Consider the following 14117-nt stretch of genomic DNA (forward strand, 5'->3'; position numbering starts at 1 on the left):
AACATCACCTTTGTCTAAAGAGCTTCTTCAAATTAAAATAATGCTTTTCCGTTTAAGCATTTTCTCATGTATTTCAAGTGAGCGTAGAAAGTGTAGTTGAACACCGCAACGGGGATTGGGGGAGGTGAACACTGTGAACAGTGTTATAGCATGGAAAGATAAAAGGTTTTACCAAAACGTATGACTCTTTTGCTTGTGCCTTATGTGCAGGCACAAGCAAAATGTCTTCATTTTTGCTTTTGCTTCTCTCAGCAGTTTAAGGTTCTCCTCGTCTTCGCAGTTAGTTTATCATGTGTGACTGTGGAGAAGCATTCCTTTTGTCTTGTAATTAGTTTTTTATTTATTTATGTCACGAAGTTACCTTAGTGCAATGGAAGTACTGCATTCAGAAAAACATGGGTGCTTTGCATCATATTCCAATAGAAATATTATTGTTTTATTATTTTTTTTTCTTTCCAGCAAAGATTTATATATACACTGTGAACTGCTGCCTATCAATGAAACCGAAGGTCACAAAAAAGCAGTGGGGGTGGGAAAGCAGAAAATGGAAAATGCTGTGGCATTAAGAAAAAGACTATAGTAGTTACCTTGTCAAAGGAAAGCTTATTATTATTGAGTAATTCAAGGTCAGGATGGAAAATAGGGCAGCGCCGGTCCTAATACATGCTTATTTCTCCGTTAACCTTATCCGTGTAATAGCGGACTGGAGTTAATGAAATAAAATGTCAATTATGCCCTATCTCAGTACGGCCGTGACCCCAACCAAAAGCCTTAACATGCCAATGAGAACAGATATGCTGTGGCTCTGCCTTTGGACAAACTAATATCAGAATACCAACACCAGAATGTTTAATCACTTTTTTTATTTGATTTATTTTTTATAAACTACGTAATTTGTTCATTTCCCAAATGGAAAAAGGCCTTGGTTAAAGGAACTCTTGGTTTAGATGATAAAGCCACAGACTGCAGCTACATTTTTTATAACTAGTGTGTGTCATACTCTGTCAAGATCCCAATAAATGCATTATGCTATATTCACAATGCAGTACAGTGAAAATATGCCTTTATAAAACTACAGTTGGAGGTGGGTAGTGATGAAAACCCATGTTTAAGATTTGCTGGTTAAGACTTTTTAACACTGGTTTAATAGAGCTGGGGTATGAGAGAGGAACTATGATTTTAAAATTAAAGGCAAAAACTCACACAAAAAATATTTATCTAATTTATTTAATGACAATTTCCGTGAATAGGGTATACTTTGGTGTCCCATAATTTTTTTTAATTATTTTTTTACGTATTAGATGCACAAATCCCTTTGTTTAGTGAGAACTTGGATATGTAAGATAAACTAATATCCATAACACTTTACAATAAGATTTAATTGTTAACAATAGTTAACTACATATATTAACATTAACTTTTACTGGTCTTTATTGGTTAATGTTAATATATTACATGTTCTATTAAATTTTTAACATTATGTTAATTCATTATGAACTTACATGGACTAACAATGAACAACTGGATTTTTACTGTACAAATTAACAATAACCAATATTAAATGGTGTTAAAAATACGCATTGTTAATTCATGATACCTATTAACTTAAATGTGAACAAATACCCCCTTACTGTGTAGTCGCATTATAAAGTTGCATTATCTAACAAAGTATGAAAAGTAGCTAGTTTTAAACACATCAAATGTCATTGGTCATTTGTTGAAAAAAAAAAAAAAAAAAAAAAAAAGAAGTCTTTTAAACTTTTTTCAGATCATATTTTGTATTTTTTAAAAGTGCCACAAAAGTGAGAGTGCAGAAACTGATCTATTTTTTTTTAAACCACAATGTTTAACCTCACTTTAAATGAAGAACATGTAAAAGAGAAAAGATTTTAAAAACTTTATTATCAAAATAAGTATAAAAATATAAATACTGTATAAAACAATGTGACAGCATTCAAACAACATGAACAAAATGACCTATATTCTACAAGTACACACGTCATTTTACAGTGTTTAACTCTATGTGCTGAAATGAATCCACAGTTTGACAGAACTCATATAAACCTTCCACAGGAAAACTGCCTCTTAAACAGAGATATCAAGTAGTTTACATAATGATCATACTTATTATACACATACTGCACCTATTTTAGACTTGGTCTGCAATAAAATCTAAGCTTTTTTTTTTTTTTTTCACAATTTTCTTCTGTTTTTTTTTTTTTTTTTTTTTTTTTTTTTTTTGCCATAAACATCGATAGTGTAGAAAGCTACTATCACTCACCTTGGTTATAAAACACATTATCCACACCATTGATTACAACAAATCCTTAATCTTAAAAGGCATCTTTAATGATTCTTTTGAGGGGGAAAGAAAGCAAGAAAGACCAGAAGAAGAGGACAAATTTAAAGAAGACAAAAAGGGAAAGAGCAGGGAAAGAGAAAAGAGCGCAAGAATAGGGTTCCAGAAGTAAAAATCCCATTCATTTTCTCCATTGAGAAATTGATTTTTAATGATAACGTACAAGACTTTCTTTCTTCCATGGAGCACAAAAGGCAGAATGTTAACATCACAGTCTCCATTTACTTCCATTGAATCTTTAAAAAAAAAGGAAAATCATTATTTTATTTTTTTAAAGGGGTAATGAAAATGGAAAATCAAATTTCCCTTAATATTTAGACTGTACTATTAAAACGTACTGTACATTTCAGAACTCAAATCTTCCTCCCCAGTCTAAAAATAGCATTTATAGTTCCCACCGGTTTGAAAATTCTAGTTTTGAAAACTGTGTGTTTGTGACGTCACAAGACATTGCTCAATTGTATTTACACACCCCACAACGTGTCATCGCACCCTTGGCCCCACCCACTAGCATTCAGTTCATATTGTAAACAGAGAGGGAGAGAGATAGGCCAACTATTTCTAAACACCAAAGGGGACCCATCTGGACTATTCTGATTTTTGTGCATATGACACATGCATTACACAGATGTCTTTGACTGTTGTCATGTTTATCGTGCTGCTTTTAAAAGACACGGTATCAAGTTACAATTCAGAAACTGAGATGCCATTCAGTTTCATTCAGCTGCTCTGCTTGCTGTTCTTGCTCCCATCTGTGCTATTTTTAATTGTGTATATAAACAAGCACTAGCTGGACGTCTTTGACCATTTGGATGCTTTTCTGGCAATCTGTACCTCAGTGCACCAATGTGTGTTTGTCATGTTTTACCATGCTATGGACTGTGTATGTGCGAATATCAGCATGGACTGCTTGTGAACCAGTCATAATATATTCAAGTGTTGCAAAGGGACTGTCATTGAAGAAGAATGGGTCCGTTAAAAACACTTGGACTTGACTGCAAAATCATGAGCAAACAATTTAATTCATGAATATTTCATATGTCATGACTGTTTGATGGTGCTGATGTGCTTGAGTGAACATTTTTATATATTCAGATGCAACGTGTTGGATGTGTGTTATGTGTAAACCCTGAAATTGAGTTTTATAATGTTGTGGAGAGCTTGTTTATTCTCTTCCAATTGAGTTTCAAATATGGCTGAATCTGAGGGGCTGCACGATGTTAGCCAATTAGAACAGTGGGTGTTTACATTGAAGTTTAAAGGAGACACTGTGGCCAAAACCTAGCGTTTCAGTCAGAGGGCCAGAGACAGGGTGGGAAATGATCACTTATTATTAAACTATGACACTTTTGGTGCAAAAAACTTTACTGACAATATCAGTGGACCTCAGGGTAGATTATAAAATTATTTAAAAAATAGCATTTCGTGACCCCTTTAATACAATGGAAGTGGATGGTGACTGAGGCTAACATTCTGCCTAATTCCTTTTGTGTTCCAAGTAAGAAAGAAAGTCACATAGGTTTGTAATAACATGAGTAAATGATGTCAACGTTTTGATTTTTGGAGTGAATTATCCCTTTAAGAGAAGACAGATACCAAAAATCTTTGATTTAAAAAAAAAAAAAAAAAAAAAAAAAGAAAAGAAAGATAAAAGGCCAAATTTCCAGTGAATTTGAGTAGTTGAGTAATATTTGAGCATTGTGCTATAAACTCAATTTAACCTTTTGTTTTTTGTTTTGATTTTTGGCCTTTTTTTTTTTTTTACTTGAGTAAATAAATCAATTAATAAATATTGTTTTTCTTATGTAAACTCTTTAACTATAAGTCAATAATTTTATATTGTGCCATCATTTCCATCATGTTTTATGTCCTCATAAATTTTTTCAGTCTTTTTCCTTTGTATTTTTTTATTTTTTTATTTTTTTTAGATTTACAGTACATATAATTTTATGATTTATATCCGAGCTGGTTGATTTAGTTTATGACTTAGAACTCTTTAAGTTTTTAGTTTTTTTATTGTTTATTTATTTATTTTATTTTTTTATTTATTTATTTTTTTTTATTTATTTTTTTTTGGAGAAAATGAATGGGGAAAATACTGAAAAAAGTGGATGGGCGCCATTGCACTCTATGTCTATGTGAAGAGCTCCCAGTTGCTGAGCGTGATGTTCAAGTCTTCGCTGATTCTATATGCATTACACAGCAGAGATCGAAGGGTGGATACTTCAGCATGTATACATTAATTTAGTGCTCTGAGATACAGTACAGTATATTTAAGTGTGCTGTGTGGCATAATCCTCTTTAAGTCTCTCTATGGGACTCTTGCCCTATATACATATCTGCCAGTTTTTTGAACTGTGGACCCCAGTGACTCAGATAATCAAACTCCTGGTCACCCTCGGTGGCAGCTGATTCCAAAGAGCTCAGAGACTCCGCCAAAGAGCCATTGCCTTCATAGGCATACGTAGCCAAGGAGTCATATGGGGGTGCTGTGGGATCCGAGTCGTTCTCTTGCAGTCGTCCGTTGATGAAGTCTCTCACATCTGTGTTGTCTTTGATAGGAGATGTGCGACGGAATGGAAAAAGCATTTCAGGTATTATATCCCTGCGAAGTTTGTTGGTATCGATGACCTCGGGGTTGCGAAGAGTTCCGATGTCAAACGCTTGTGTGTCCTCCTCTCCACCACCCTCATCGTTATAGCTCACCACGTTATCCCTCACGTCTTCTTTCGAAATGATCAGAGGCTCCTTTTTCTTTTGTCGCCGCAAGGCCGCAAACAATACCACAATCACTATGGAGACAGAGAAAGAGATGAACAAAATGATATCATCAGCATGGTGCAAATCATGTGGAACAAAGATCTGTGAAAGTCATGCATTCTGAATGTCAACGAGACAACTGATACTGTGGTAACTGCAGTATAGAAAATACTTTCCTGAAAAAAATCTGGTTTTGCATCAGGCGCATTGTTTGCATCAGTCCCATGTTGTCTTAACATGTAGAGTAACTCGTAAAATATAACAATTTGCATGAGGTCTGCACAATTTGACCACAATACCAAGAGTGTTTGAGATTTGAACTGCAATTTGATAAACATTTCATATTGCTGTTGCTTAGAAAAAGAAAAAAAAAAGGCTAAAGGAACAAACAAGACATACAATCACATAAAAACAGTAGCTCTCATGTTAATAGGGTGTGAAAGAAACTACAAACTTAAGCAATGCCTTTTGTCCCCAAATTAAGTCCTCTTAAGGGTCTTCACGCTTGTTTTATATATATATATATATATATATATATATATATATATATATATATATGTTCTCACGTACACAAGGATTTTATTTTTTTTTTTCTTTTTTGGTGACAGGAAAAACAAGTGCACACAGAAAATTGCAGTGAGACACAGACTATAAAACAAGGTAAGAGCATAAATAGACATACAAATAATAGGACACATAACAGAATGGCGTATGTACATGTGTAAGTGGTAATGTATGTGCAAGGTAGGGGTATGTAAAGTTATTGAATTAAATATGTGAATTTACATATGTACATGAGATATCTATTTACATTATTGCACTATGGGGGAGTCCTGAGGTAGTTTAATTGTTCATGTGGTAAATGGCCTGAGGGTAAAAACTGTTCTTGTGCCTGGATGTCCTGGACCTCAGTGCTCTGTAGCACCGGCCAGAGGGCAACAGTTCGAAGAAGGAGTGGGCAGGGTGTGTGGGGTCCAGAGTGATTCTACCAACACATTTCCTCACTCTGGAGACGTACAGGTCTTGCGGGGTAGGCAGAGGGGCACCAATAATCCTCTCAGCAGTCCTTGCTGTCCGTTGTAGTTTCCTTCTGTCTGATTTGGAGGCTGAACCAAACCAGACAGTTATAGAAGTATCAAACCAATTGTACATGCAGTGCTAAACAAAACAGGCAAGGAAACACTTTAGATGTGCAAGTATGTTACTGCTTAGAGAAACAGATCGAGAAAGCGTGTATAATCTCAATCACTGCAGTGAGAGGAAAAGACTGCCGGTGAATCACAAGCTGTTCTTGGATGGCTAAAGCAGAGCAGAGATAAGACGCCAGTGAGCACTGCACAGCACTACAAAGAGCTTAGCTAAAGATACAGATGAGTGTTTCAAAAGGTGTCATGTGCTTAAGATACTCATGAATACATCAGAAGAGAGGCACACTCTAACGCAGATAAAGACTTAGTACTGCCTGGAGCGATCACCTTGCAGAATTAAAACTTTGTGAAAAATAAAAAAGGGTCTTTTATATTTGCTTTCGTATTTTCTTCTCTCACGCATAACAAATTTGAAGGTGTCCAAAGGTCATGACCTGTATCAGAAGCACCACAGTAAGGCTTGCTTCAAATTTTCTTGCCCTTGAATTTTAACATGTAGGGCCTACTTTGTCTGAAATTGCTATTTAAAGGGGTCATAGAATGAGAAATCAAATTCCCCCTTGATCTTTTGAGATAAAATTGTTCATTGTAATATGAAAACATACTGTAACTTCCAAAGCTCAGAACATCCCCCCAGTCCAAAAAGTACATTTATTGAAATTGAGCTGCAAAAACGTCTTATTCTGAAATTTTGTACATACATCTAAGACCATCTAAGTTTACACATCAGTGATGCCTATTAGGTGATTAGAAACTTGGCTGGTGAGGTAATAAGGTGAAAGCAGGATAAATGCTTATTTATTCCTAAATACCACAAGATGTAACTATAAGTGTAAAATAAGGGAAAGTCAAACCTTGTGCTATTTCTGGCTGTGTAGCACCTACAGCTCTGTATATAGTTTGTGAAGTATCCCAAGTTTTGAAATGAACAGCTGAAGTTTATTTGTCACTTCGGTCCCAAATTAATATTTTATGTGGCACATTTCATCACAGATTGTTTACTCAGCACTGTTTCTTGTTCAACATGCAAAGGGGGCATTCTTAAAGGCACAGCAAAAAGAAAAAAAAAGAAAAAAAAAGTCCAGTTTAATTCTAAAGGGGGTCAATCAGCCAAACTCTTCTGATGGACAACCAGCAGCATCTTAAAATTCGAGACCACTGTTTTTCATAAATTTACACACACCACCACCACCACCCTGTGTCCACCAGCAGTGCCCAGCTATGACTTTGAAGGCCCATTTAGTTTTCCATTATATTACATTCAATTCGCCCCAAGTCGTGACATACATTATTGACTTCAGCCTATGCTAGAATATACATTGTGTAAAGGCAATTTTTCAGAAACAGGTTTCTTTCTTTTTTTTTATTTTTTATTTTTTTTTTTTTTGTGGTTTTACAGCTTGAATAAAGCCTAGACTACATGTATAAAGAAATTGCATAATAAATGTTTCAGCTGTTTCTGCTGCAGTTTTCAGATTTTTTTAGGGATGCACTGATACCTCTTTTTCTCTTCCAATCTGATTCCGATATCTGAAATCTCAGTATCGGCCGATACCAGTGTTGTTTTTTTTTTTTAGTCAGTATTGTCTGGAACTAGGGGTAATCTTTAACATGTAAAGAAACACAATCCTCTAACTACACATTATTTCAATATAAATGTATAGTCTATTAAGGAAATCTGTATTGTTAACTAGTCTACTGGATAATGTAGCAGCAAAATTTAGAGTAATTCCAGTCCAAGTCTTCAGTAGAAAAGAAGCCAGTTTTATATATATATATATATATATATATATATATATATATATATATATATATATAATAAAAAAATCAAAAAAATCAAATTGTATCTGGACTTTAAAAGATTCAGATCTCTTTTTTGTTCAATTTAGTCAGTATCAATATCAGTCCATTTTTCATTCACACTGTTATTTTTGGAACCCATTCAACTTAAAAATGTATATAATTTGTAAACAAATAATGATGATAAAAGGATTATAATAAATGATGATTATTATTATTATTATTGACTTTTAGAATTTTAAAATACAACAGTAATATATTTCAGTCGTGCACCTTTAACTTTAAAACCCTCAAGTTTTATTTTGACGGTCGGAACACGCAAGGAAGTCCTGTAAAGATGTAGGCTAGTTCACAGTCATTTAATTTTCTCATGCATACTATATATTTACTTATTAAACACAGCCTTTTGCAATTCACAAAGATAACGCATGTCTTCAATACGTCAGTATTGGAGCTGATACCGATCCAGGTATCAGATCGGTGCATCCCTAGTTTTTATCATACACCAAGCTACAAACAAAAAGTGGACCTCAGAGGGGGAAATAAATCATAAGAAATGTTAATAATGGCAAATGAAATAGTAACGTGTTCCTGCAACTCAGCTGGTAAAACATGACACTAGCAATGCTATGGTCGTAAGTTCAATTACAAGGAAACATACTGTAAAAAAAAATAAAAATAAAAATAAATAATAATAATAATAATAATAATAAAAATATTTATACCTTGAATTCACTGAAATCAGTTTGGATAAAAGCATCTGCCAAATGCTTAATTGTGACCTGCTCCATCATTTTGAGTCAGACTGACCCAGGAGCACAATTTTGCACTATAGTAATAAGTATAGTATAGTATAGTATAAGCTTTCTAACCATAACAATATAATATAAAATATAACAATATAACACAACAATATAGTTATTATGTTTCTACATAAAACAATATATATATATATATATATATATATATATATATATATATATATATAAACGTATATATATATACGTTTGATGGAGATTAGCCAGGCCATAAAATCCATAATGTTATTTCGAGCTAGAAGAGGTGAGAAGAGGGAATTATGGCCTTGCAAAAGGGGACAGATGCTATAGTTTGCAGCTTGTTTTTCCTGTTCAGTGGCTGCTCTCTCCTCCCAGCAGGTAATAGGAGAGCTCGCCCCTGCCTCCCACTCAGGTGTTAATTATGAAGAAGGCACGGTGAGGGGAAACATGCTGTGTTCTGCACAGCCTTGGGGCCTGTGGTGTGTGTGCAGGGCTCATTATGTGATCTGGAAGGGAAATGCTGGTGGAAGAGTGAAGGATGGATGAGGAAATGTCCTGCTCTGGCCCTGCAAACCAGCTACTTTCTGTTGAAGTGTACATGCTGGGGTTTAGATGGGTATTGGCCAACTCAACAAGATAGACTGGAGTGAGGGCACAGTAAGAATGTTTAAAGAGAAGTATACAAAGAGAGAGAGAGAGAGAGAGAGAGAGAGAGAGAGAGAGAGAGAGAGAGAGAGAGAGAGAGTCAGTTTGTCCAGATACTCAGGTGACATTTTACCCCCCGCGTCTTGTTGGGCACACCTTACAGTCTAGCTGATCCCACAAAAGCTCAATGGGGTTAAGATCCATAACACTCTTTTCCAATTATCTGTTGTCCAGTGGTCCAATAACCTTTTCTTTTTGTTTTTCTTTTTCAAAAGTGGCTTTTTCTTTGCAATTATTCCCATAAGGCCTGCACCCCTGAGTCTTCTCTTTACTGTTGTACATGAAACTGGTGTTGAGCGAGTAGAATTCAATGAAGCTGTCAGATGAGGACATGCGAGGCATCTATTTCTCAAACTAGAGACTCTGATGTACTTGTCCTCTTGTTTAGTTGAACATCTGGCCTTCCACATCTCTTTCTGTCTTTGTTAGAGCCTGTTGTCCTTTGTCTTTTAAGACTGTAGTGTACACCTTTGAATGAAATCTTCAGGTTTTTTTTTGTGGAAATATCATGCACTGTATAGCCTTCATTCCTCAAAGCAAAAGTCTTAGGCACATAAGATGTTTCACAAAAGCATTTGTCTTAAGATGGTTATTTATATATTCAGCTTTAGTGTGTCAATAGGAAATATAAATGTTAGATTCCCAAACATTACTTTTGCAAACAGAAAGTATTAGTGTTTGTGTGTGTGTGTGTGTGTGTGTAATATATATATATATATATATATATATATATATATATATATATATATATATATATATATATATATAATAAAGAATGAGTAAGTGTTTCAAGTTTGGAATATTGTACAGATTTTGCTGTTTAGGAAAGAAATTGGTACTTGAATTCACCAAAGTGGCATTCAACTGATGTATAGTGTTCAAAACAAAGTATAGTCAGGACATTACTGATGTAAAAAAAACAGCACCATCACTATTTGAAAAAAGTCATTTTTGATCAAATCTAGACAGACCTCATTTCCAGCAGCCATCACTCCTACACCTTATCCTTGAGTAGTCATGCTAAATTGCTAATTTGGTACTAGAAAATCACTTGCCATTATATCAAACACAGCTGAAAGCTATTTGGTTCATTAAATTAAGCTTAACGTTGTCTTTGTGTTTGTTTTTGAGTTGCCACAGTATATACAGTACACAGCAATAGACTGGCATGTCTTGAAGTCAACATTAGGTCAAAAATGGCAAAAAAGAAACAGCTTTCTCTAGAAATTTGTCAGTCAATCATTGTTTTGAGGAATGAAGGCTATACAATGCTTGAAACTGCCACAAAAAAAAAAAAACTAAATACTTAATACAAAGGTGTATACTACAGTCTTCAAAGACAAAGAACAACTGGCTCTATAGGACAGAAAGAGATGTGGAAGGCCAGATGTACAACTAAACAAGAGGATAGTACATCAGAGTCTCTAGTTTGAGAAATAGATGCCTCACATGTCCTCAGCTGACAGCTTCAGGGGTGCAGGCCTTATGGGAAGAATTGCAAAGAAAAAGTCACTTTTGAAACAGAAAAACAAAAAGAAAAGGTTAGAGTGGGCAAAGAAACACAGACACTGGACAACAGATAATTGGAAAAAAGTAACCCCACTGAGCTTTTGTGGGATCTGTTGGACTGTAAGGTATGTGAGAAGTGCCTGACAAGACAGCCACATCTATGGCAAGTGCTACAGGAAGTGTGGGGTGAAATGTCAGTATCTGGACAAACTGACAGCTAGAATGCCAAGGATCTGCAAAGCTGTCATTGCTGCACATGGAGGAGTTTTTGATGAGAACTCTTTGAAGTAGTTTAAGAAGTTCTGAAAAAAAAAAAAAAAACAAACAATTGATTGTAATAGTAATTTTTCACATTATTAATGTCCTGACTATACATTGTGATCAGTTGAATGCCACTTTGGTGAATAAAAGTACCAATTTCTTTCCATAAGAGCAAAATCTGTACATTATACACACATTGGCGGTCAAAATTTTGGAATATATATATATATATATATATATATATATATATTTATTTTAAGCAATATCACACGAGCAAGAGTGCAATATGGCCCTACATCAGCAATGCTGTGATTCCGCCACAGGCACAAGGCTGCAGGCCGAGTGCCGTAGGTAATCACAGCAGTTCTGATTTAGGGCCATATAGCACGATTGCGAGTGTGATACTGCTTATAAATTTTTTTGGAAAAACTGAGTACGGTCATAAAAACGCATTTGTGCATGGAACTACTGTATTACGCGGCGGATCAGAATCTGCCGTTGCTGGTTCAAAACAAATCATGCGTCCAAGGCTTCGTTAGCAATTCAAAAAGTTCACTTCAGAAATAGTATCATGGCTTGTGCTGTTTCTAACAAGTTATTGTTAAACAATGATGGATGGATGGATGTGTGTGTGTGTGTGTGAGATAGAGAGAGAGAGAGAGAGAGTGAGAGACGAAGCGTGTGCGATCACCTGTTGCCACACCCAAGCAGAGATGCTGTCAGCTTTCTGAAGATCAGCTTTCTCAGTGGAAAAGTAGCGGTCCAAGTGGAGGTAATTCTTCCTATTTCATGGTAGCCGGTGCGCAAGAGTCGATCACTATAGAAACCGTAATGTCCTCCATTTTAAACAGTGTATCCACTCCAATGTGGAATGTCTGATAAGAGGTAAGTGCCTTCAGTTTGTGTAATTAATCAGTAAAAAGACTTGTTTTTGCAGCTTAGTTTCCATAAATGGTATAGGTGGAAATACATAATAAATTCATCAAACTCATTTATGTCAAAAGAGCAATAAAAATCATGTTTCCCATGATATGTCCCCTATAAAAAATACAAATAAAAAAATAAATAAAAAACAACACTAAAGACTACCAAACAAACAGAGCACGCTTTAGCTAACATGAATAATGAATAGCTAAGTGTACTTGAAGTTCCTGAAAATATTACGTTTAACGGCGTCGCAGAGAGGCGGATATAAAATGCTGAATGATGACAGATTGCCTCAGGTTAGATTGGGGACTTGAGAGATGCACTCAACAGCAGTTTCAGCAATTACTTATTGATAGATGTTTTAACTTAAGCACAACATATTTTCCCTTTTTGCTTCCAAAACAACACAGACACACGCTGTTCGGTGTCGGCTGCTTTTGCATACTGCATTACCTTTTAAAGAGGCACAAGTGGTGTTTTCGGACGTCAGTAAGGAGCAAGTGACCTACTTAAGCCTCTGAAGAACACAAAGGCCTTTTTGTCAATTGCATACATTTAATAAAGAAAGCTATTTTTCCACACCACTGCACTTTCAGAGAAAAGCGAAAAGAAGAGAGAGAGCACCTACAGTAATATCTTAATGGGGTGCCCTACTTTTTGATTGTCTGGAGGAAATATCTGGAGAAAATTCAAAGGGAAAATGAATAAATAGCTAAATAAACAACATAAGAAGGAGGATGCATGGCCCACACCATGCTGCATCATCAGAATACCAGTATGAGAGGTTAGGACACATTGTGTTCTGCTTGTCAGATGCAGCTCAAGAGATGGTACAAGTGTTTATTTTTGGTCTATGTCCTCAGAACGGATTTGAAATATCTTAGGTGTGGTTCTGAGATCCTGTCAGGACTAAATATAAGCTATGTGACTGCATTAAAAAAAATAAAGAAAATAAAGAAAATAAAACAGTGTTGTTAAATGTGTCATTTCAAACCGTTCTCAGTTTTCAAATACTGCCGCATGTGCAAGAGCCCAGCGCGTCAAACTACAGTCCCCAAAAGCACCCTGTGCCGTTTGTATCCGACGCACGCAGGGGGAAGCATCACTGCCAATCTAGTATTGCATGTGTTTAACCGCAATATGTTTTATTATACTTATAAATATATTAGTGTGGTTATATTACACGGTCATGTTGTTTATTTTAGATCCCCCTAACCCAACCCCATACCTGAACCTAACCAAATATCAATGATATAAATCATGAATGAGGTTTTGTGTTTAACATCGTTGACAATTGTTTAGGTTTAGGGATGGGGTTGGGTAAATTTAGTAACAATATTGGTGGGGCCTGGGTAGCTCAGTGGTTAAGATGCTAGCTACCACCCCTGGAATTCGCCAGTTCAAATCCCAGGGCATGCTGAGTGACTCCAGCCAGGTCTCCTAAGCAACCAAATTGGCCCGGTTGCTAGGGAGGGTAGAGTCACATGGGGTAACCTACTTGTGATCGACATAATGTGGTTTGTTCTCGGTGGGGCACGTGGCGAGTTGAGCGTGGTTGCGGCGGTGGATGGCGTGAAGCCTCCACATGCGCTATGTCTCCGTGGCAACGCACTCAACAAGCCACGTGATAAGATGTGCGGGTTGACGGTCTCAGACACAGAGGTAACTGGGATTCGTCCTCCGCCACCTGGACTGAGGCAAATCACTACGCGACCACAAGGACTTAAAAGCACATTGGGAATTGGGCATTCCAAATTGGGAGAAAAAGGGGAGAAAAGCCAAAAAAAAATAAATAAAATAAATAACAATAACATTTTTATATTTTGTATAAAGCCTATGTAATTATGCCTAAACCTAACTGAATCTCAA

At 35.8% G+C, this 14117-nt stretch overlaps 1 protein-coding gene across 1 annotated transcript in view; it reads right to left on the reverse strand.

The window, feature by feature from the left end:
• Positions 1–1947: 1947 nt before the first annotated feature.
• The window catches only part of LOC127427321 (cadherin-10-like), a 99693-nt gene continuing 87523 nt past the window's right edge, over positions 1948–14117 (reverse strand). The window contains exon 12 of the mRNA XM_051674870.1: positions 1948–5151. Within this exon, the coding sequence (XP_051530830.1) occupies positions 4661–5151 (491 nt within the window). The 3' untranslated portion in view covers positions 1948–4660. The remainder of the gene's footprint in view (positions 5152–14117) is intronic.

This window comes from Myxocyprinus asiaticus, chromosome 36, assembly GCF_019703515.2.
Source record: "Myxocyprinus asiaticus isolate MX2 ecotype Aquarium Trade chromosome 36, UBuf_Myxa_2, whole genome shotgun sequence".
Taxonomy (NCBI): domain Eukaryota; kingdom Metazoa; phylum Chordata; class Actinopteri; order Cypriniformes; family Catostomidae; genus Myxocyprinus; species Myxocyprinus asiaticus.